General features: G+C 55.5%; 1 protein-coding gene and 2 long non-coding RNA genes across 20 annotated transcripts in view; 1 reads left to right on the top strand and 2 right to left on the bottom strand.

Moving 5' to 3' along the window:
* Pax2 (paired box 2) overlaps positions 1-15,790 on the bottom strand; it is a 92,971-nt gene extending 77,181 nt beyond the window's left edge. For 2 of the 18 annotated variants that reach the window (XM_006988168.4, XM_076563173.1), the window contains exons 1-4: positions 15,006-15,159; positions 4,628-4,738; positions 988-1,156; positions 160-357 (exon numbers count right to left, since the gene is read on the bottom strand). In XM_006988168.4, coding sequence (XP_006988230.4) covers positions 160-357; positions 988-1,156; positions 4,628-4,738; positions 15,006-15,030 — 503 coding nt within the window. In that variant the 5' untranslated portion in view covers positions 15,031-15,159. Of the gene's footprint in view, positions 1-159; positions 358-987; positions 1,157-4,627; positions 4,739-6,127; positions 6,145-14,733; positions 14,839-15,005 lie in introns of those variants that run through there. The other 16 variants (XM_016006666.3, XM_076563174.1, XM_006988170.4 and 13 more) reach the window with 12 other exon arrangements.
* LOC143271159 (uncharacterized) lies at positions 5,630-16,507 on the top strand. The gene is made up of 2 exons (XR_013048369.1): positions 5,630-11,477; positions 12,066-16,507. It is a non-coding gene; the product is annotated as an uncharacterized LOC143271159 (long non-coding RNA).
* Positions 16,508-16,969: 462 nt separating this feature from the next.
* Positions 16,970-21,697, bottom strand: LOC143271157 (uncharacterized). The gene is made up of 2 exons (XR_013048367.1): positions 20,742-21,697; positions 16,970-20,478 (listed from the first exon to the last, which is right to left on the bottom strand). It is a non-coding gene; the product is annotated as an uncharacterized LOC143271157 (long non-coding RNA).
* Positions 21,698-22,495: the final 798 nt, after the last annotated feature.

Below are 22,495 nucleotides of genomic sequence, written 5' to 3'. Positions count from 1 at the left end.
GCCTCTCAGGTCCATTTTCCTTGCCCAAAGACTTCAGGCTGGGAGCTGGAAGGAAGGGTAGAGGCTGGTCAGAGCAAGGATGGGCCCTGGGAGACGGCCCAACAGGCAGGAACAGGGAACTGGAGTCCTGCCCTCCAGGCCCAGGGGGGCTTCGCTCACCTGTTGATGGATGAGACGCTGGGAACCGTGTCATTGTCGCAGATGCCCTCCGCTAGCAGCCGGTCCCGGATCTCCCAGGCGAACATAGTCGGGTTCTGTCGCTTGTATTCAGCAATCTTGTCCACCACTTTGGGCGTTGCCACCTTGGGCTTGGAGCCACCAATCACTCCAGGCTTGATGCTGCCAGTCTCGTAGTACCTGGGCCAGGAAGGCCGTCGGGGTCAGCAAGAAGCCGGTGGTGGCCAGGGCAGGGGGGCTGCAAGCTCCAGAGCTGCTAAGCCGCACTCCCTCCCTAGGCATCAGCGGGAAGGGAAAAAGGCCCCGTGTAGCTGAGCAGACTCCGGAAGGTGGTGACTAGCGTGGAAACGGGCATAGTAGCTAGGCGTGGAGAGTGGCCAGAGCGGGGACCCCGGGAGTGGAAGTCTGGCCTTCCATTTGGGAAGCAGAGAAGGACCCATGCTGGGAGAGCTGATTCCCCCTGAAGCAGAGGGTCCCTTTGGAACCTGAACCCTCTTTTCCTAATGCTGCATTTTCTCATCTTGGGACCCCCTTCTTCCAACCCCATTCACATGGATTAGCTGGGGGGGGGGGAAATCCCTCCTTTTCAGAATGTAGCTGCCTTCCTCGAAAGGGCCCCGGAGCTGGGTTACGCTGGGTAGACTCTGCTCCATCCTCACTCCAAGGCCTAGCCATCACTTGAATGCCCGCCTCCAAAAAGGGGCAGCCAGTCTTTTAAATCCCTTCAAGTCCGGACCTTCCTTTCCTGCCCGGCATCTCAACTTTTAACTAAAGCCTCAGCTGGGAAGGGAGGCAGCACCCAGCCCTCACCTGCCCAGGATTTTGCTGACACAGCCATGGCTGACCCGCAGCTGCCGGGAGATGTCACAGGGCCTCACACCCTGGTGGGCCAGCTCCACGATGCGCTGCCGCACCACGTCGGGTAGGGGCCGGCCGTTCACAAACACCCCCCCGAGCTGGTTCACACCCCCGTGCCCTGCTGGGGAGAGACAAGAAAAAAACACAACACCCCACACACAGCAGGGACCGGCCATTAGTCAGGGTCCGAGGCCCGGCACGTGCGAAGGGAGCAGGCAGGGCTAAGGGGCATATCCCGGGGCGGGGGACTCGGGGAGAAAGGCGGCTAGGTGGGCGTGCAGGGTAGAGGAGGATTAGACATCAGAACCCCAGGCTAGCTGTAGGAACTGAGAAGCTGGACTGGGGAAGAACCCGCCCCCTCAGACTAGTGCGCTGCCAAGGAGAAAGTGCAGGAAAAGCAGAGGAGCCAGGGGAGAGAGGAGAGGCGAAAAATGGAGAGGGGAAATAAACGACAATGGGGAATGATATCAGTAGGGATGAAAGCAGGGAGCTAGGGAGAGGACGCACCGGGCCAGGGACAGTACTGCTGCGGGCTAGGAACCCGCCTGCGCCGCAGGCTAGGTGCGGCTTGCGTATCACCAGGGCTTGGAGCTAGATGATTTTGGAGGGTCGGGGTCCTCTTGACTCAGCGGAGTCCTCAGTGTAGAGAGGGACTAAGTCAAACGCACCCCCTTTTCACCTTCGCTGCCTACCTCTCCCCTTGTATCTATTTTTAATTGTAATTGTATGGTTTCCTCTTTCCCTGTTTTTCCGTTTTGTTTTTATCGGAAGTTCTTTCTTCCTTTTATGTTTTCTGTCTTCGGGTATTTTGAACCATATTTCCCCTCTGCATCCCTAATGGCTAAGGTAGAAAGAAATCTAGGTGGAGAAGGAACGGCAGAAGGGGTGGTGATTCGGAATCCGTTGCGCTCAGAGACCGCGAGGCTGCTAAGAGTCTCGCTCTTCCGGGCAGCCGCTGAAGAACGCAGGCTGCTGGGGTTCGCTTGCCTACCACGCTGCAGCCGGCTGGGGACCCCCGGAGTCTCCCCCAACCCCAGGTGGCATGGTAGGGACCGCACCTGCCGGCTTAGGGCTCAGAGGCACTCGGTGTTGCAGTCTAAGCCAGTTCGGGACCCTCTGACCCCGCTCAGACCTCGGCAGCTGCCTAGGAAATCCAACCGTAAGGACGGATGTTCCACCGGTCAGAGCAGAGCCCTTGGTTTCCAGTCCAACTAGGCGGGAGCTCGCAACCTGGAAGCCAAGAAAGCCACCGGGTGCCGGGCTCGAGGCCGCTGCAGGCTGCCCCATTTTCCGCGGCCTAAAGCAGCGTGGAAATCCTGCACCTAGTGCGATTAACCTACAGCTGCAGTTACTCAGCACGCTAACGCAGAGACTTCTAGCGGCAGCGTCTGGCCAGACAAGGTCGGCAACCTGCAGCCACTGCCCCACGGCCTCAAGCGAGTTTCGGAGAAAGCGGGCACATCTCGCGCCCCCTTCATCTGCAACCATCTCATTCTGGGGAAATCAACACAAGCGTGGGAGAACACCCTGGCCAGAGGCCTCTAATCGAGTGGTTCCGGGAGGCCGGAACCTCTTATCTTACATCCCCATCCCCATATTCTCCCCATCCTTGGTACCACTCTTCTCCCCTCCCCTCCCTACAAACCCTGACCATCAATAATTTAGGCCCCGGGAGAACTCGCGTTACCGGTATGAAAAGGCGGCAGCTGCGGGCAGATTAAAGATGAATAATTCAGCCTCACCGGGCTCCGGGCCCGGCCCCTCTGCCCCAATATACGGGAAGGGGATTGCAACCGGCACGGCTGGAGTTCAGGGCGGATGGTCTGCGGAGGATCCGCGCTGAATCAGGCCCGGAATGTGCTACTGCCGAGGGCGCCGACCCGGGCTGTAGCTGCTCGCCCGCCACTCGGCGGCCTTGCTGGCCTGCGCAGTGCCCCTCTCCCTTCCTTCGGCTCCCTTCGGCTGCCTTTGCTATCTTTTTGGTTTCGAAGTGGTTCCCTGAGACTGGCCCTGACTGGCGCGTCCCGGAAGCAATTCTCAAAAAAATTGAGCTAGGCAGTGGCAGCCGGGCTGAGACAGGCCGGCCGCCTTGGTGAACCGGCGTGTAGACTCGGTTTCATTCCCTCCGAAAAAAGAGCTAGGCTTCCCGGCCGCCGGAGACACCCGCTGCAGCCCCAAGTCCCTGGCTTGGGTTTCCTTTACCTAGAAATCATTTCGGGAACTGTATTTTATTCCAGGAGTTTGGTTTTTTTTTTTTTTTAATTGTCCCGTGAAGTTAAATGTGTGCTTAGGAAACAAATAAACAAAACACGACTGTCTTATTGGATCACATTTGAAGCACAGATGGAGGCTAGGTCTAAAAAGTTACCTTGTGGAAAGTTACAAATTATCCTTAATTATTAATCTATAGATGGGGAGGGTTTTCTACTTAGAATATTATTTATCTTTTTAAGCAAAGGAAGATACCTGACAAATAGTTTTCCAAGTTAAAGACCTAGCATGAATTAGATAAATTCAAAATTCATTAAGACATCCTCCTCGTTTCCTGTTTTCCTGTTTCTTCCCCCCCCCAATAACATCCTTTCAATTTTCTTTCCTTGATTTCCCCTCGTTTTGATTTCTCTTCCCTTTCTCCTCAGCTTTAGCGGTTGTCTTCCTTTTGTTCTTTCCCTCTCATTTTTCCATTCTTGCTGACCCCCTGGCCAGGGCGCTGGCTGCATGGTCCTCAACAGAGAGTGGAGGCCGGCAAGGAAGTCTCCAGAACGCAGAGCATCCAGGAGCTGGATTGGAAGGCTCTAATACTCGCGTTCTTCCTGACTTTGACTTCTTCTCAAAACCTCTTATTGTTTTTAGAAAGATCACTTCCCTGGGCAAAACCAAGAAAAGTGGCTACCTTCTCCTGCCAATCTCGGGTTCCTAGCTGGAAGGGAAGGGAGGGCGGGCGGAGAGGAGAGGGTGAAAGAGAGAGCATGGAAATATTTCAAACAAGCCCCACTAGGCTGGAAGGAACCAGAGAGGCTGGGAGCTGAGGCTCAGAAGGGGGTCACACCCCCAGGAGCTTCTCCACAGCCGTCCTGACAGCGAGGCTGCACTAGCTAGGAGCCTCCTCCTGATCAGCCACAGCTCTAAGTTTGAGAAAGGTAGACACGAGAGGAGGGAGGAGAGAGAGAGAGAGAGAGAGAGAGAGAGAGAGAGAGAGAGAGAGAGAGAGAGAGAGAGAGAGAGAGCCCGAAAACTGACAATCCTCCAGTCCAGTCAGGGCAAAGGCTAGGGAGTAGTGGGAGGCTGGAACCTGGGCCCAGGGCTATGGATCCCGCGAGGTAAGGAGGAGCAGGTGGAAAGAGGAAGCAGGTGAAGCACTAGGGGAGGTAGAAAGGCCGACAGAACGATGGGCACGGGGTGGTAAAAAGCAGAAAAGAGAGTGACTGAAGGCATGAGAAACACTAGGTTAGAGAAATAGGCAGAAGGCAAAAGGAAGGGCCGGGGGAAAAGCCAGTGTGGCCTCTAGGATGAGACCTGAGCGCAGGGGGCCGGGCCGCGCTGGGGCTGGATGGGTTTGGAACCGAGACAAGAGCCGGGCGCCGGTACTCACGGTGCATCGCGGAGAAGGGATCTGCTTTGCAGTGCATATCCATGGGGAGGCAGAGGAGCGGGAGCAGCGCGGCCGCCGCCGCCGTGTCGCCTCTCAAACTCAACTTCAGGACTTGAGGAGAAAAGGAAGGGACGGTGGGGGAGGGAGGGTGAGCGGGCGCCCGGCTGCTGCGGGGCACGCGAGGGCGGGGGGCGCCGCGCCGCGCTCCCCGCCGGGACTCCTCCGGGCCCGCCGGGGTTTGCAACCGCAGCGGCTGCAACTTGCCACCGTCGGGGCACGCGGCTGGGCAGTCAGTAAAGCAGCCCCCGGGCGACGGGCTGGGCCAAGGGGCACAGGGGGCGCATGGCTCGCGAGCCAGCTGCGGCCAGAGCTGAGGCCGGGTGGGGACGACGGCTCACTCAGCGCCCCTGGAACCCGGTGGCCCGAGAGGCTCTGAACGGAGAGGGCTCAGGGCAGGGGCGGCCCGAGGGCGCCGGGAGGGGAGCCGGGCCGCGCCAAGTGCCGGCGAGTTGGCGAAGTTGGCAGAGAAGTAGCAATCCCCGGGATGTCCAAGCGGGCGCCCGCGGGAGGGGAGCGCGCGAGCCGGCCCCCGCCCCCGGAAAAGGCAGGCGCACGCCGCGGCGGCCGGAGGGCCAGGGAGGGAGGGAGGCAGCCTAGGAGCCGAGCGGCGCCCGCAGCGCTGTGCTGGCCCCAGGTGGGTTGCGGCTGCAAGAAGACTCGGCCGGAGACTGGAGCCTGGGCTCCCGGTGTGTGTCTCTCTAAAAGCTGCAAAGCCCCCTCCAGACCCCCTCCTCCTCCCCGCGCCGGGAGATGGATGACTTGTCAGACAAAGGCAATAGATTCCACCACTCTGTGATTCGCCAGCGCCGGAGCCCCGAGCTTCGGCAAGGAGGGCCCCGCGCCTGTCACTCCGGTGCCGGCGAGGGGAGGGCCGGGGAGGGGGAAACGGGAGGGAGCAGCGGGCGAAGGAAGAGGGAGGGTGAGGAGCGGGCCAGGGGGAGGAGGACTAGGAGCCCGGGATTAAAACTACACTGAGAAACGAAACTCGCCGAGAAGATAAACGTTAGATAAGGATAAAGAGCGGCCAGCCTAATGAATATTCAGGCAACTACAGAGGGCCTTGGAGCGCGCCGCGCCCCGAAGCCAGGCTCTCCGTCCTAACTCGCCCAGCCCTGCCATCCACCGGCCAATGCCCGCAGATCCCACCGCCCGCGGGTCCGCATCCTTAGTCCTAACTCGGCTGTCCTCAGCGCTGAGTTCCCTTCCGCTCCTCCCTGTGTCTTCCTTCCTCCATCCCTCTACCTCTGGTCCTTCCCTTTCGCGTTTCCCTCCTGTGGTACCTTCCCATCCACGCACGCCTGATTCTCATTCCGGGGCAAAGTGCCCAGCAGTTTGTCCCCTCCCGTCCCACACGCGGTGGCGCGCACCCCCTCTCCGGAGTCTGGGCAGTCCAGAATGCTTGGTTTAGAATCAAACCGGAGGCCTCTGGCTAGGACCCACCTGCCTTGGTGGGACCCAACGGACGGCAGGAGAGCCAGGGAACTTGGCTCCTGGACCCTCGGGTAGCTAGGGAGGGGATTGGGCCGGGAGACAGTGCGCAGCGGCTTGTGGGCTGCAAAGGATGCAGAAGCCCAAGGCGGGACCAAGACGCTCTCTCTCCCCGGCTGGGGAGAAGAGGAGGCTGTGAACGCGGCTGAGCGCCGCCCGCCGCTAGCTCTGCGGATCCGGAGCGAGCGCAGCCGGCGCAGCACGCCGGCCTGGCCCGGCTTCTATCCGAGCCGCTGGCCCAGTCTCTGCAGCCTGACCCGCGCTCGCTCCCTTGTTCGCTGGGGTCCTCTCGCACGCACTAGGCAAGAGAAGCCCTTTGTCTCCTAACTGGTTAAGTACAGAATATCCGGGAGATCTTTATGAAATATTTTCCCTCGTCTCATAAATCATCTTGGCACTTCAGCTGATGTTTTAACTCTCTCTCTCCCCCCTTCGCTCCCTCCTCCCAGGCTTCCCTGGGTCTGAGAAAGGGCGGCTCCGGGAAGCTCGAGCTGCCAACCACTGCTTTTTTGCCTGGCGGACCCGAGACTCTCGGCATTGTCTGCAGCTCCTGAGGCCCAGAGGAAGGACAGTGAGTGGATTCGTGCCCCTGTCCCTATGGCCCAAAAGCCTCAGCAGTAGTTGGGATTGGGGGGAAGCACCCACCAGACTCAGCCCGACTCAGACTGACTCCTACTGGGCATCTAGAACCCTGGTTCTAGAATCCAGGATGCCCTTACTCTGAGTGGGTTTCAGGCCAGGCTCAGCTGCACAGGATTCTGAGCTTTCCATTGCTTGGGGAGATGGGTCCGCTGGGACCCGGGCCTTTGCCCTGTCTCCCGGAAATTCCTGATCCTGATCCGATTAATCCAATTGCAGAGTAACTGCTGGAAAGTAAAAAGCAAAAAAAAAATAATAATAATAACAAAACAAAATAAGACAAAACACCTATCCATCTGTCTCCCATCTCCAGGACACTTCCCTGTGGCTGAGGACTAGGGTTCCCTTGGGCAGGAGGCTGTAGGCTCAGGGGTCCTGCCTGGAAAGCCAATGCCTTCCTCCCAAGGCCTGCAGATGGCGCTCGCGGGTTTGCTTTGGCCTCACAACCCCAGGAACCCGCACTAACTTCGTGTAGGGAACTAAAAAGGGAAAACAGAGTAAGCCAGCTCCCAGGCCAGGGGAGCCAGGACCTCTCAGGTGGTAGTAACTGGCATAACCTTGGCAACCTCAGAATTGGAGGTGGGGAGCATTCAAAATGTTCCTATAGAGAGAAACCCATGAAGGAGTCCTTGCCTGGGTCTCCATATGTTGGGCATACATAAGTTACGTCTTGGTAAGTCTGAACTGTGAACCCCTCGATCCACACAGAAAGTTACGCTTTTCTAGAACTCAGTGTATTCCTCTGTTTCGTATACTATGAAGTATGAAGATGGACAGTGAGCGTTTTCACATGCAAGGGGTGGGGTTGATCTGTGCATTTTGTAAAGAGAACTAACGATTTGTAAAGTGTGTTTGAAGTGGCATCACACATGTACCCTTCAGTACCCTTTGTATACACCCTCTTAGGAATGAGGGCTACTAACTGTCTAATTTTCAGGTAGCCTCGGAAGCCTTAGCACACCTTCCTCCCCTGCTCCTGGGAGGGACATCACTCTCCCTCGGGTTCCCAGGCAGTTTCTGGATCTAGATAATCAAAAGGCAACCCACCCTGCCGTTTTGGAAACTCCGTGAGCCTCTGCACAGCCTTCTCTTTGGACTTCAGCACGAAGGGCTGAACTGCAGATGTCCCCCCCTTGCTGGCCTCTCCCTCCGACTCCCCTTTCCTGTCCTTTTTCTTTTTCTATGGGCTCTAACAGAAGGGGAAAGAGTAGGAAAAGAAAAGAAGAAAGAAGAGGAAAGGGAGGAAAGAGAAAGAAAGAAAACAACCCAACCCCAAACACAACCAGGGCTCCGACCTGTCAGGGTTGGTTGCTTTTCCCTCGTCTGCCTCTAAATGAACCTTTTCTCTCTAGTGTTTTCAAAGCAGCCCGTCCACCCCCACCCCAACCTAGGGGCATTTACACTTCAAACAAGGCGCCCGCCTCCCTGCGGAAATTTAAAGGCAAATAAACTTTTGGGGAGTTGCTGTGATACCCATCTCGGGATTTGCTTCATTAGCCGCCTCTGTGCAACTGATCTGCCCAATAAATCTTCCTTGTGGATCTCAGCTCCTTCGCCTTCTCCGCTCCCATCTCTGCCATGCTCGCTTGGCGCCTGGCGGCCCACTCCTACCTCCTCCCTTTCCGACCGGCTAGGGTCGAGCTGGTTCTCTGCTGGAGCAGGCCTGCTCCGCTCGAGTGTTGAGTGTGCGGGAGGCGGTGGTCGCAATAAGAAGGCCCTCTTGTGTATACTTATGCAAAGGTGTCCCAAGCCGCGTGGGACTTATACCTCGGCTTTCAATGTGTCTCTGGGCAGATTGTGCCTAAGCCAAATGTGAGTGGAGATCCTGTCTGCTATCCCCGCTTGCCCCGGTCCCTTTTTGTGACTCTTTTGCTGGGTTTTTGGTTTGTTTGCTGCCCAGTAACTTTCTGTCGGGATAGCAAAGAGAGTGACGTGGCTGCCTCCCTTCTGCTCCCAGGGCTCCGACCCTGGGACTGGGGACCAGGTCTCTAGCAGTTCTGAAAGGTGGCTGTGCTACGGAAGACCTGGTGGGGCCCGGCTGCAGCGGAGCATCCCAGCTGTGCCCCTCCCCCGTGGCCTGGGCCTGTCTTTCTCCTTCTACCTCCTGGGGAGTAGCGAGGGGAGCTAGGGCCTGAGCTCTGACGGAGGGGATTAGAAATTCCGAAATTAAGCGTATCTCCCCAGGAAATGCTCCCCACAGCGCAGACCAAATTAAATGCATTAAAGTTGGGGAGGGGTTGCTGTTTAGAATTAAGGGACAGAAAAAAGAAAAGAAAAGAAAAAAGAAAGAAAGAGGAAAAAAAAAACTAGTCCGAAGCAAAGGAAAGCAGGATCGAAAGAGGGAGAAAGCGAAGGCTGAGTAGCTACTAAGTAGCTCAGTGTCTTTTCTAGATGATGCCGTTTGGAACTCACCCATACCCACTAACAAAAAGAAAAGAAAAAAGTTCTTACAATCACACTCTGGGTCGCACACCCGGCCCACTTGCCCTCCGAGTGAGTCCTTGGAGGGCGGACCCTAGGCGCCCAGATCCCTGGCAGTGGGTGAACGCTCCGAGGCCCCCTCTCCTGCCCCGCCTGACCGGCTCCCGCCAGCTGCCCCCCCACGCGCCCCTCCCCCTGCCTAGCCGGCTTTCTGGTCACATTGGAGGATTTTTTTTTTTTTGGAAGAGCTTCTGGTACAATATGGAGCACCATGGGCTGCAATTTCACACTCCACAGCACATTCTCCCTAAAGCTACTTTTTTTTTCATCTAAGACCCCCTAATTTCTGCTTCCTCGCTCTCTCCCTTGCTCCCTCCCTCCCTCCTGCGCTCGCTCTTCTTTTCCCGCCTTTGTTCCCAATATTTGGACACCCCACAAGAATCCCGGGGGTCCTGACTGCCAGCTGGCCCCGCCCGCCTAGTCTGTTGGTCCTGTGGAGGCCGCGCGCACGTGCTGAGCCTTTATCCTCCTTGGCCCCTCCTCTCTTTAACCCTGCTTCCCTACATAAGAGGACCTAGCAACCTCCCGGGTCCTTCACAGCTCCTTTGAGGAGCAGCGACAATGCAAACCACTTGGCCACCAAAGGGGCCTCATATTGGCACGGGTCAGCCAGGTGGCTGCCTGTGGGCCACTGAACTATTGGAGGGTGTGTGTGAAAAAATAGCCAAAACATGGCCAGCAGACCCACGGGGTAGGGGTGGTGAACTATGACCAAAGAGGGGAAACTAGATGGGGAAAGAATCAAGGAGACCCCGATAATCCTGGCTCAGACGTGAATACCCCCGTACCCCAGGCACCCAAGGAGGGCTGCTTAAAGGACCATTCACACACACACACACACACACACACACACACACACACACACACACTGCCTACGGGAAGGAGAAGCTGCCTCTGCCTGCATAGTCCCTAGGCTTCTCTAGACCCCAGTTTTCTCAGCTGTAAAATGGGGACAACTACACTTGTCCACTACGGAGCCCACCAATGGACACTTTGAAAAGCAAACACTTCTCTAGTAGATGAAGGGATAATTGTCCAGCTTTCTGAACACCTGGCATCCACAGGGAGGGAAGGGAGGGATCTGGGCATGAAGGCCGGCAGAAGGTGGTGTTTTCCATCCTACCCATACCCCACCAATGTTCCTGGGATTCCTCACTGACACTCTTTCCTGTGTTTCTTCTTTGCAGACTCCCGCCCCTTCCCTTTTGACTATACCACACCCATGCAGGTTTCTCCTCTCCTCTTTTGCCACTCCTCCATTCCCACTTCCTGCAACAACAGCCGCCCCCCCTCGCCCCCCCCACCTACTGTAACCGCTAGATCAGTAAATTTCTCACCCACATCCCCAACAATCGGGTTAATTGTGACCCGAGGCGCGGCCCCCTTTGGGCCACTCCGCCAAAACCTTTGGCAGAGATTGGGGAAGGCAATCCCGTTCTGTCCGGTTGCAAACAAAGACTCGGTCGTCCCAGAACCTGCAGTCAACTTGCCAAAGACCGAGTAGAGAGGAGACGTGGGCAGAGTCTGAGAGGAGGCAGGGGGAGGCAGAAGAGGTGGAAAGCGGCGCCCCAAAGGTGTGCTGAGACCACCGAAAAGAGACCTGCCCCTGGAAGGCCTGACGAGTGGTAGGGCAAAGCCGGTCTCCGTCGGGCCAGCTGCCCCCTCCTCCTCTGAGCCTGGGTGAGAGAGTCCAAGGGTGGCTGAATGTTGATGGGGAGGTAATGATTAACCCCTCTTCCCAGCCTGCTGGAGCCCGCGGCTCACCGGGCTGTGGTGGAGGGAGACTGTGCTGGCGGATCTGGGATGTCCCCAGCGCCACCCGTCACCGCCACAGCGACTACAGGGACTGCAGAGGGAGGGGACAGGAGGTAGCAAGAGGTAGTTGAAAGGCAACTGAGTGTAGGGCACCTCCAGATGCGGGGAAGCTAAGGGTAGCTAACTAGCCAGGGCCCGTACGTCGGGAAAGGAAGGGACAGTGTGTGCGGACCAGGGCTCTCGGCCCTGCGGTGCTGAGGAATGGATGGAGAGGGGCGGGAGCACCCGGGCAGAGTTTCCCGGGAGTTGCCAGGAGTCACCAAATCTACTGTCTCGGATCCATCCGCGCGCCGCCCTCCCTTCCTCCTCTCCCAGCAGCTGTGTGGATGTGAGGAGCAGGCGGAGCGCGCGTCTGAGCCGGGAGCTGGTAAGGCAGAGCGAAACCCGCCAGCCAGGCAAGGGAGGCTTTGGGGGCACGGCCGCCCAGGCGGGGGAAGGGCTGCGAGGTGGCTGGAAACAAAGGACCGGAGAGGAGGGGAGAGAGGACACAGGGGCCAGAGGGCTGGCTGAGATGGGAGAGGCCCGAGAAAAGGGGTCTCTCGGGGACAGAGCAAGGTTTGTACACGCCTCTCTCTTCCATCACGCCAAGCTTAGAGCCAAGACGCTCCCGGGGATCATGGCCCGACGACCAGTGGCCTCCGGTCGGGACAGGGGTTGTAGCCAGCTGCCGGGGGCCTTGTAAGGGTGCAAGCTTGCAGGTGACTGGGCTGGGGAGAGATAGGGAGGGGGGGGGTCCCTCCTAGGCGTTAAATTTCTGCATTTGGTGCTGCAAGCCTCCGCCCTCCGCTCTCCACAAGCCCTCAGAGCATCCATCCCCTCAAACTTCGCTGAAGCAAAAGGCTTGAACGTAATTTTTTGAGGTGCCCTTCTTTAGCTGGGAAGGGGATGATTTGGTTTGAGAGTCTAAAGTTCATCTGTATCCAGGATTATCTCTTAAGTTTCTGTCACTCCCTAGAAAGAAAAAGCGGCGAACAGTGAATCCCAGGTAGAAAGAGCTCAGACTCAGGAGTTCTCCTATCACGTCTAGATCCGCAATGAGCTCTAGACCCACGGAAAACGAATACATTGATGAAACTGACTAACGAAGAGAGAAAACCCCTTTCGATGTCTAAATCAATTCGGAGAATTTCTAGTGTGTCTCCTTAGAGGCAGAGATCTCTTGGTGGGGTGGTTGGCTGAACGTGTGAGTGCTGTAAGGGGTTTTGAACGGTGGTGAAGGGTGTTTAGACAAACAGCTGTGTTCCACGCGGGGCTGAGAAAATGGGCCCAGGACCTATTTCCAACGCCTCTCCCTCCTACTCAGCCCTCAGCCTAGGCTGCTCAGAGGCCAAGGCCTCCCAGCCTCTTCCAGCAGGACTGCCAATCAATCTTGCAGGTCAACACAGCAATTAATAACGGGGTGAGGAGGCCCGGCAAAAGAGGGTGGGAGGTGTCAGTCTGGGTCTTCCCCCAGGCTCTGAAGACCCAGTGACCGGATCAGGGAGATCTCTGAGGGAAAACAACAACAACAAAAATCCTGGGAACTCAGTGGGAGTGTGGGAGTCCACTCAGGGCTACCAAAGGAAGAGGCAGGGGGTCATCCACTGGGAGCCAGAAAGCTGACTGGGGATTAGGACCGAACAGAGGGGGCCCACACCCCTCATTTTTATACTTTGGGTGCAAGATCCCCATGACCTAGCTGCCGATTCCTGCTCCTTCATCCTTTCTTTACCCTTCCGGTGTGTGTTGGTGCTGCTCCGAATCAGGCTGAAGAATCTAGATAAAACCCGCATCTCACGTACACCCCGGCTGCAGCGGCTGCACCCCTGCTGCTGAGAGGCACATTTGCTTGCTGGCTCCCCTGCTCTTCTCTGTGGCATTGTCATTTTGAACAGTCAGATTGGGATCCAAAAGCTCATAGGGGGCTCACAGGGGGACACAGGGGGACACAGGGCACCGAGGGAGCTGTGCAACGGTGAGACAAGCCTGTGATGGAGAGAGTGAGGATAGAGGATCGGGAAGAGTGGAAGAAAGAAAGAGAAAAATAATTCAGCTGGGGGAGGAGGGGGGTAGAAGACTTGGGCTGGGCTTGGCGGCCATGGGGGTACCTTGAAAGAAGCACCATTTTTTCCTCTTCACCATTTCCTGCCTCCTGCCTCGCCTGGCAGCTTCTTCCTACCCTGTACAAACTGTGCCTGGCTGGAGTGCCAGCCTGGCTCCAGGAAAGGAGGCACGACAACAAGCTTGAGCTGTGGCTCCTGTGCCATGAGCCGAGCTCTTGTCTACCCCACCAGCTGCTCCCAGGGTGAGTTTGAAGAGCCTGGCTTCTTCCCAGTGTCCCACGTAACTTGGAATGAGAATCCTGACAGGGTCACAGGGACGCCTCAGTGCTCTGCCCTCTCCTCCCCGGAGTGCTGGGCAGGAGGCTTGCATCCGGCTGCTTGCTGGGACTAGGAACCCAGTCTAGGCACCTTAGGTCTGCAAGGCAGGCAGAGGCACCTGCTAAGAGAAAGAATGGAAATGTTGGAGCCTGGGCAAAAAGGACCTGGGAAGGAAGGGCAGGGGCAAGAGGCAAAACAGATCCAGAGAGGGTGAGCTGGAGAAACCCTGCATAGGGAGGGAAGGAAGAAAGGAAGGAAGGAAGGAAGGAAGGAAGGAAGGAAGGAAGGAAGGAAGGAAGGGAGAGAGAGGTTCCCAGGAAGGCTCAGCCATTAGGTCTGTCCTTGGGCTGCATATTTATACGGTCCAGGGGTGCACAGATGGGTTCTCAATTGAATTCCATCTTCAACACCATCAGAGATTGATTTTATACTCGCTTTTAATTTTGCCATAATTAATTAGATCATTACAACTGTTTGCTATTGATCTCCCTACTTAAACCTCTGGTCTGGAGGGTCTGCCCAGAGCCCTAAAAGCCCAGGAGGCCACGGCTGACACTCAGAGGGGCCCTAGAGAAGAGTGGAAACAATCCAAGACTGAGCCAAGAAGCTAGAGCCAGAGCAGTGTTGGGGCGGGGTCTCCTGAACTATCAGTTGAAAGAACTGAACTTGAGCTGGGGTCGCGGGGTGGAGAGAAATGAGATTTGGATAGGGTGAGGAGTGAAGAAAAAAGGCCCCGAGTTAGGCCTTGACCTCTACAGAATTATTTGGAAAACTCTGGAAACTTGATCCAGCCCTCTCACTCACTACCAGTCTCAGTTTGGGTATTTGGCCTCCCACCCGTACACGACACCGGGACGCCTAATGGGCAGTCACAGCTGAGTTGGCAGGTCTGGAGAAGAGCGGGAGGGAGGGAATAAAGAAGAGCCGCACTAACAGCCGTCAGTTTCAGATTCTCCTCCCCATCCAGGCCCCCTGGCGCCTGTCATCTTTCCCCTAGGCCCCCCCCCCTTGAACCTCTCTTGATTGGGGGGGGGGAGTTTGACTCCCTACACTATTGCTTATAACCAAGTATTCAAAACCCACACGCATGTGCACACAGCATATATATTCCCACCACCGGAAAACTAAAGCCTCCCCAATGTTCCCAACTCGAGGAAAGTTGTGTAAAATATTTATGCCAAGAGAGAAATCAGAACGATCAAGTCCTAAGCACTCAATGGAAAGGAAAAGCCAAGTTCTGCAAAGTGAACTTGTAAAACTCACGTTTCCTGGGTGGAAAGTTTTCAATAGAAGATTCAGAGGTCACCAGGAGGGAAGGCTTAAGACGCCCCAAAGGGGAGCGTCCACAGAACCTCTTTTCCCCAGCCCTCACAGTCCCAGCTGTGGACCATACCCCGGAAGGAAAGAAGAGTGGAACCCGCTCTCAGCTACACAGTCCCTCCTTCTCCACTGATCAGCGCCCCCACCCCCACCCCCACCCCATTCCCTCACTCCCACCCTCGGCTGGGACGGCTCCGACGGGTCCTAGGTCTTACCTGCTCGACCCGCACACTGTTCCATGCTCTGCTCGCCGCTGCTCTGGCCTGGGTCTCGGCTGGCCGGCTCCTCCGCCGCCCCACAGTCGGTCCTGCCTTGGCCGCCGCAGCCGGGAGATCCGGGAGCAGCCACCCGCGACGGAGCAGCTCAGATAACCGCGGCTGCCGGCCGCCTGGGCGGGCTGTGAGCTCCGATCGCGCCCGCGCTCACACACCGGGTCGCAGAGGACAGCCACCGGCTGTGCAGCCGCGGGCTCCCCGGGCCGCGCACAGGCGCGCACACGCACCGAGGCCCCCAGCCCCGCGGGCGAGCCGATATCCACACCCTCGCTGTCCAGAAGCACCCGGAGACCGAACCCTGGGTCTAGACACCCGCACACCCTCTTACCCCACCCCCTCATCTTCACGGTCACATGCCCCCCTTCAGATTACAGCCTGCAAGGCCAGGCGTCCACCTACGGCCCTTGCCTTCTCCCCAACTTCGTGCGGTTCCCCTTTGCCAAGACTTCCGGTATTCTCCCTGTCATGCTCCTTCGCCTGCCTTGAACTTTTTGACTCCCAGTTTAGCTTCTAAAGTCTCCACAAACGCACCCTAACTTCTGCAGACCACAAATCGTTCCCCGAGGTCCCCATCCCTAATACATTCACTGTGGCTCTGCTCTCTGATTTCTTTACAAATCTGCTATGGATTCTTTTTCTTTTCAACAAACAAAAACTTAGGATAAAAGGAAAATGTCCCGGTGTCCTTGAGGAGGTGTTGACCAAGAGGAGGAAGGAAGGGCCCACTCTTCCCTTCTCATTCTGCGCTCATTTGGACACAGCCCTTCTGCAGGATTCTGAGCACCCTCCACTCCCCCACCCCCACCCCGCAAGTTTCCTGGGCCTTCAGACTCACACACTTTGTAACCACACCTGTGCTTTCATCGGTGATCAAAGGCCCATTTTCCCTTGTCCTACATCATACCCTCTCAATCTGCAATTTACATCTCTCCAACTTTGGCCACACATTCTGTAAATCTCTCATAGCCCATTTTCCTTTTTTTTGCACCTGCTCTTACTTCCTTCAGAAGCACACACGCCCCCTCCGGAGCACTGGGGTTCCCTCCCTGTGCTCCCTTCCCTCATCTGTTCCATTTTATCTTGCTTGTCCTGGGACTCCCCCTTTTAGAGCCTTGTTCTCATAACTAACCCTGAGCAGCTGTCCAGGAAAGCACTGGATAAGCCCTGTGTGCAAGAAGTCTATGATGCTGTCACACACACACACACACACACACACACACACAGAGAGAGAGAGAGAGAGAGAGAGAGAGAGAGAGAGAGAGAGAGAGAGAGACTGGAAAGAAAGGATCAAGGCAAGAGTTGTGACTCCAGCTTTAATCCCAGCACTCCAGAAGCAGAGGCAGGCAGATCTCTGAGTTCAAAGCCAGCCTGGTCTATGGAGTGAGTTCCAGGACAGCCAGGGCTACACACAGAAACCATCTCTAAAAACAAAACAAAACAAATAATCAAAAAAAGAACAACGTGACTCAAGTCCCCCATAGCCTCTTTTCTTACTTAGAGACTTGAAGTTGACTCCTGAGGCCACAGTCCTTCTACTGAGCTCAGCCTGGAGAGATTGTCCAACCAGAAACAGGAAGCCAGAGAAGCACAAGGAGCCACAGCAAGCCTGTAGGAAGATGACTTTCTGGACGAATTATCACCTCATTGGCTTTTTCTTTTCCAACAGCACTGGGGATTGAACCCAGGAATCACTCATCCTAGGTGCTCTACCACTGAGTTAGATGTGTAGGCCCCAGGCCTGGCCTACCAACATGTCTTGTTTCAGACATTAGACTTCATCAGCTACTTCTCCTCCTCTTCTTCTCCTCTTTCTCCTCCTCATCTTCCTCCTTCTCATTTTACAATGGTTTTCCAACCCAAATGCATAAAAGTTAAAAAACAAACAAACAAACAAACAAACAAACAAACAAACAAACAAACCCAGCTCACTGGTTACAGTGGTGCACACCTTTAATCCCAATACCCAGGCAGCAGAGGAAGGCAGATTTCTGTGAATCTGAGACCAGCCTGGTTGAGAAGCAAGTTCCAGGCCAGCCAGGGATACATACTAAGACCTTATCTAACACTGTTTTTTTTTTCTTGCTGTTATATACAGAGAAATACTTCCATGGTTTAGGATAGGAGGTCGGTAGGCACAATTACACACAACTATCATGCACATGACATGACAACTTGTAATCAGTTTCTCATTGTCACCTGGTCACACACCTTTTTACACTTATGTATTTGTGTGTGTGTGTGTGTGTGTGTAAACAGGGTGTGCACATGCACACAATCTCATGGGGAGGTCAGAGAGCAAGATATATAGGAGATGGTTCACTCTCTTCCCACCATGTCTATGGGCGTCAGACTCAGGTGATCAGGCATGGTATCAAGTGAGCCACACCACACATACATGGTTGTTAGTGGTGATAGTGGTAGGTTTTGTTTGTTTGTTTGTTTGATTTTTTTTTTGTCTTGTTTGCAACAGATCTCACTACATAGCTCTGGCTGGCCTAGAACTCAGGGTGGCCTTGAACTTGACTAGGGTAGCCTTGTAGACAAGAGTGGTCTTGAGCTTGAACTCATCGAGATTCCCCCTGCCTCTGCCTCCCAAGTGCTAGAATTAAAAGTGTACACTGGCACACATGGGTTTTGTCCTGTGGACTCACACCTTCCCTGCAGCTCTCTGTGTCTTTGTTCCCTAGCATCTGAAACGGTGATAATAATCCCTACCCTTTTCACAAGTTTCTTAGGAGTCAAAGTGTGCTTAAATGACTTAGAAAATGTGAAGTTAGACCACACATACCTGCATCAAATATTCCTGTTCCCACTCAAACCAGGAACTGAGACCCAATCTCCCAGACACACAGGTTGGGAAGCACTCACTTTTGAGTGGAGGCACACACTCAGCTCTAACTACCCACTGGTGCTTACATGCAGGATCCAGGGCTGGGGCAGTGCCAGGGTCAGACATGGGTCCTGGAGAGGCAGCTGGGCCCGCTGGACTTACAGGCATCACTGAAGGAACTTGAGAGGGAAGAGGTTTCTCAGCTTCTCCCTCTGCTACCCTTCCTCCAGGCACCTATGGGATGATGTCAGTCAGAGGCACTCTGGCCTTCAGCTCCCTTCAGCCTCTCCCTCAGCGTCTATCTCCCTTTGTTCCCTGGCCCTCACTCCTGTGCCACACTGTCTCTTGGGCCCTTTGCTCATCGTTGGTCCCATTGATTGAAAGTTTCTTTCAGGATCTCCAAGGAGTCGCAGGAAAAATGATCCGCCAGCCTATTGATTCTTCATTAGAATTACATTTTCACGTGTGCTAAATTGGTTTTAAAAGCTTTTTTCTGTTGTTATTGTCTTGTCAGACCCTGCGGTCCAGGGCAAACCGAGTTTAAACGTTGTGGCTTCTTAGGGAGAAAAAAATCACCAGCTCTGGGTCTGTGATTACCTACCTTTCCGCCTTACGGTTGTCATCATGACAACAGTGATCGGGTTTAAGTGTCTTTAGGAAAAGGGCCTCCGAAGGGGAGGTTGCCCAGGTCAGCCTGAGGCTGGCTGGTAAGGGGTCTGAAGCCCCGAAGGAAAGATACTAGAGCAGGTTTTTTCCTTCCTGAAATTAAATTTAGTAGTATAACTTGGAATAATTGCTCCTGGGACAAGAGGGAAAGCACAAATTTTAAGAAGGATTTTTCTGTTATCCTGCTTCCCTTTCAGATGGAAGAGGAGAAATGGAGAAAACACCTTTTCTTCTCCTTAAATAGGGGTGTGTGTGTGTGTGTGTGTGTGTGTGTGTGTGTGTGTGTGTGTTTCTAAGTTTTTTGTGGGAAGGCTGCCTTGCTTTGAGTCAGGGCAAAAGCCCAGTTATAAGAACTTTGGTCATCTCATACTCTGGGCTGTCCAGGGAGGAAAAAGGAGAAAGGGGAGAAGAAAGTCTGAGTCACGACAGAATAAGGAGAGGGGAGGCTAACCCTCCGGAGTGATCAGGGACAGGGAATAAACAGGGATGGACCCGCAAAGAAATGGAAAGCAAGAAGGACAGGAGGGAGGGAGAGAAGGAAAACAAGAGAAAAAGAAGGAAATGGGGTGGAGACAGAAAGAAAAATGTACAAAAGAAGGGAAAGAGGAGGAAAGAGAAAAAGAGAGAGAGAGATCAAGGCAGGCAGAGGAATAAGCCCCAGGGGCTCCCAGCCTAGGCAGCCTGCCCTGCCCCCAGCCAACCCCCCTTTTCCTGGCCTGGCAACTGGCAGCGTTGGAGTGGGCACAGGCTTCGATGGAGCTGAGGCAGGAAAGCTGAATGTCTCCGTGATGTGTTTATCCCCTAATCAGTTCATTAGTTATAAACAACATGACATTAGAAGTTAGGAGGCAGTTGATATTAATTTTTATTTAACTAGTTGATGTTTAATCCGTCACGCCAGGCTGGGTAGCAGCGAGAAAGATCTTCCTGACACAAAACCAGTTAGAACTTCATAAGGCGCAATCAGTGTCCGTGCCTTGAAACAAACAAGAGAGACAGAGACATCCATACCCAGAGAGGAGAGAGAGAGACAGAGAGAGACAGAAGCAAACCGCCAGAGGCTGAGAGAACCTGGCGGGCAGGGAAAGACTAACTCAAGGCTGGGGCTGGGCGAAAATAAGCTAGGAAGACCAAGGATGGGAAGAGGATTGCTGTGCTCGGGGCCAGCGTGCCCAGGGTCCGGGGCGAGTCAGACAAGAAGGGCAGCCCCAGGAACAGCAGCAGGGGCCTGGGTAAGCCTGGCCGCAGCCGTCACCAGCGCCTCTCAGCCCGGGATGCTCCCGCGTGCAGCAGCCTGGCGGGAGGCCAGAGGCTAACGTGCCAGTCAGACGGGGTCCCAACTCCTAGGTTTTGAGGGCGATGACCTTCTCTTTCCCTGATTCAGGACAAGCAGGCCAGGCAAGAAAGCAGGAGGGGGGGGGGGTGAGTAAGGAGTTTAACAAAGTTTGCAGCGGTCAGAAGCCAGAGCAGGGTGTGCTTACGTGTGGACTCTGGGGTGCGGACAGTGACTGAGAGGGGGAAGTGAGTGATCGTCCCGGGGGGCTGCAGGCCTGAGAGGGCTCTCCCTGAGTTCGCCTGTGTCTTGCGAACCTTCCAGCAGCAAGCGAGGCTTGGGGCGGGGATCTGGCTGCGTGGCTTCTGGGTTCCTGGTGTGATTGTACGTGCCGATGGCTGAGGTTCCGGGCTAAGTCTGGGTTAAGCTCCCCCCACCCCCACCCCCACCTTCGCTCCAGCACAAGCGCTGGGCTTTTTCCACCTTCTCTGCGGGCATTGGCTGGGTCACGGCCCCTGCTCAAGCAGGCGTGGGGGACCGGGGCTGTAGTTTTCCGCTGTCCGGCGGCGGGACAGTTTGGAGCGACAGAGGCATCCTCGTGGCGGGCAGACTCGAGCCGATCGCCTCCCCGCTTGCATGTTAATCTGCTTCCACGGCGAAAAGGAAATCGCTGAAATTCCGAAGAAAATTGCCTCTCGCCAACGGTTAATAGTTAACTCAGACAGGAAAGTTCCCAGGGAAGGGTGAAGCCCGGGCAGGAGGCGCAAAGGAGGCTCCTGGGAGGCGCCCAGGGAGGCCCGCAGCCCGCGCCTTGCCCCTTGCTGGCCCAGCTCCGCCCTGCGCCTCTCCCCTCCTCCGGCGGCGGCGCGTCCCGCACCCCATAATTAGCATCGTTTAGTTCACAAACCCTTCCTGGGAGAAATCTGTTCCCTCGTTCCGGGGCTCGGTTCAGCACCTGATTCCGCCGAGTGAGGGGAATAAATCACCGTGGCGGCGGGGGAGCCGGACCCGAGCCCGCCAGACGGGGGCCCCTGGGAGAAGGAAAAAGTGAGAAAAGGGCGGAGGGGCCAGGGAGATAATGCGGGAAGACCTTGCAACCTTCGTCCAGGGACAGCCAGGGGTCCAGGAAGGAAAGTCCAAAGAAAGAGAGGGACCCAGAAGGAGAGAAGAGGCTGAAGCAGAATAGGAAAATAAAGGCAGGCGATAAAAGAGAGGCAGAAAGAGAGAAAGAAAAGCAAAGGGGAAAGAGAGGGAAGGGGGAGAGAGAAACGAAGTCAGAGAAGACGCGCTAGGAGGATGGAGAGGAAGAGGGAAGAAAATAAAGAAAAGTGAAAGAGCAAATGCTTTGCGGCTAGTCGTGGCAGTCAGTGTGTGCCGGGTGGCCGTCAGGGTAGGAGCCGTGGCCACTGACAGAGGAGGCCACAGCGGGGAGCTAAGTGTGTGCCCTGGGGGCTCTGGCCGGGTCCCACACAGAACTGGACTCACACAGAAGTGTGTGTGTGTGTGTGTGTGTGTGTGTGTGTGTGTGTGTGTGTGTGTGTGTAAGTGACATTCTGAGTCCATGGTAAGTGAGGGAGACCTATGTAGGTAACAACACAGGTTCTTTTTAGGAGTTGAATTGGGTGCCCGGGACTTCTGGCCCAGCCTGCGTGGGGCAGGGACCGCGTGGGAGCAAAGGACCTTTAGCTCAGACCCGCTGCACCCCCGAAGCTCGTACCCTTCGCTCTTCAGCAGGCCCTGGGAGAATTTCCCTGTCATGGATCTGGAGCTCCTAGGAAAAAGAGACCGGCCACAGCTGTGAGGAAAAGAAAAAAAAAAAAAAAAAGCTGAGCGGAGAACCGCGACCCAGCGCCAGCGGAGGGCGCATTTCCTAAACCTGGGATTTCTGCAAGGCACCGCGCAGATACTCCTCGCTTTGGGGTGCCTTGGCCAGCACTGGCTGCCTAGATCACAGGGTAGGAGGAATGAAGAAGCTTGAAAGAAGGAAGTAGTGGCAAAGAGAAGAGAGAAGAAGAAGGAAAAGTAGGGAAAAGGGAGAGAGGGAAAGGAAGGTCTAAGGATGTTAGGAATTCTCCAATGAGGTCTCTGTGGATAGATGTGGGAGCGCCCTCCCCGTTTCTGGCCTCGCCATTGCAAGCCCGAGCTTTGATACTCCCAGGACGCCTGAATGAAGTCAAGGTTGCTAAGGACCTCTGTGTCGGTGTGACCCAAAGTAAGGAGAGGAAGTCGTCTAGTCTGGCCTGGCAGCCTCTGGATGACGAATGCTCGGGAAAATTTCCAGCCTTTAGAGCCTCTGGGTCGGTGGGGTCCAGCCCACTCCACAGATCTGTGTCTGACCTTCCCTCAAAAACAGTCCTCCAGGAAGCCGGTGGGCCACTTAGTCACTTCCAACACGTGCAGGGACTCGGGTGTGTAACTAATGCTGAAACCTGAGGGCTGAAAGTTGAGGACAGAAGGGAGGCACCACTGAGCTGGGACAATGGGGGCTATCTCTTAGTAAGCCTGGGTCTGCGCGGTGCTGCACGCTGGCACAGATGTTACCCCCCAGCCCCCGCATTTGTCCATCCCTTTTAAGGATGACATTACCTGTTGACAAATAAAAACTCTGAACATGTCAAGGTGGGGGCTCTCAGCTGGGCTTGTTGGTGCACACGGGAGGCT

Source organism: Peromyscus maniculatus, chromosome 1 (assembly GCF_049852395.1).
Source record: "Peromyscus maniculatus bairdii isolate BWxNUB_F1_BW_parent chromosome 1, HU_Pman_BW_mat_3.1, whole genome shotgun sequence".
NCBI classification, from domain to species: Eukaryota; Metazoa; Chordata; class Mammalia; order Rodentia; family Cricetidae; genus Peromyscus; species Peromyscus maniculatus.
The sequence above is the reverse complement of the archived record's forward strand: the minus strand, read 5'-3'. Positions and strand labels throughout refer to the sequence as shown.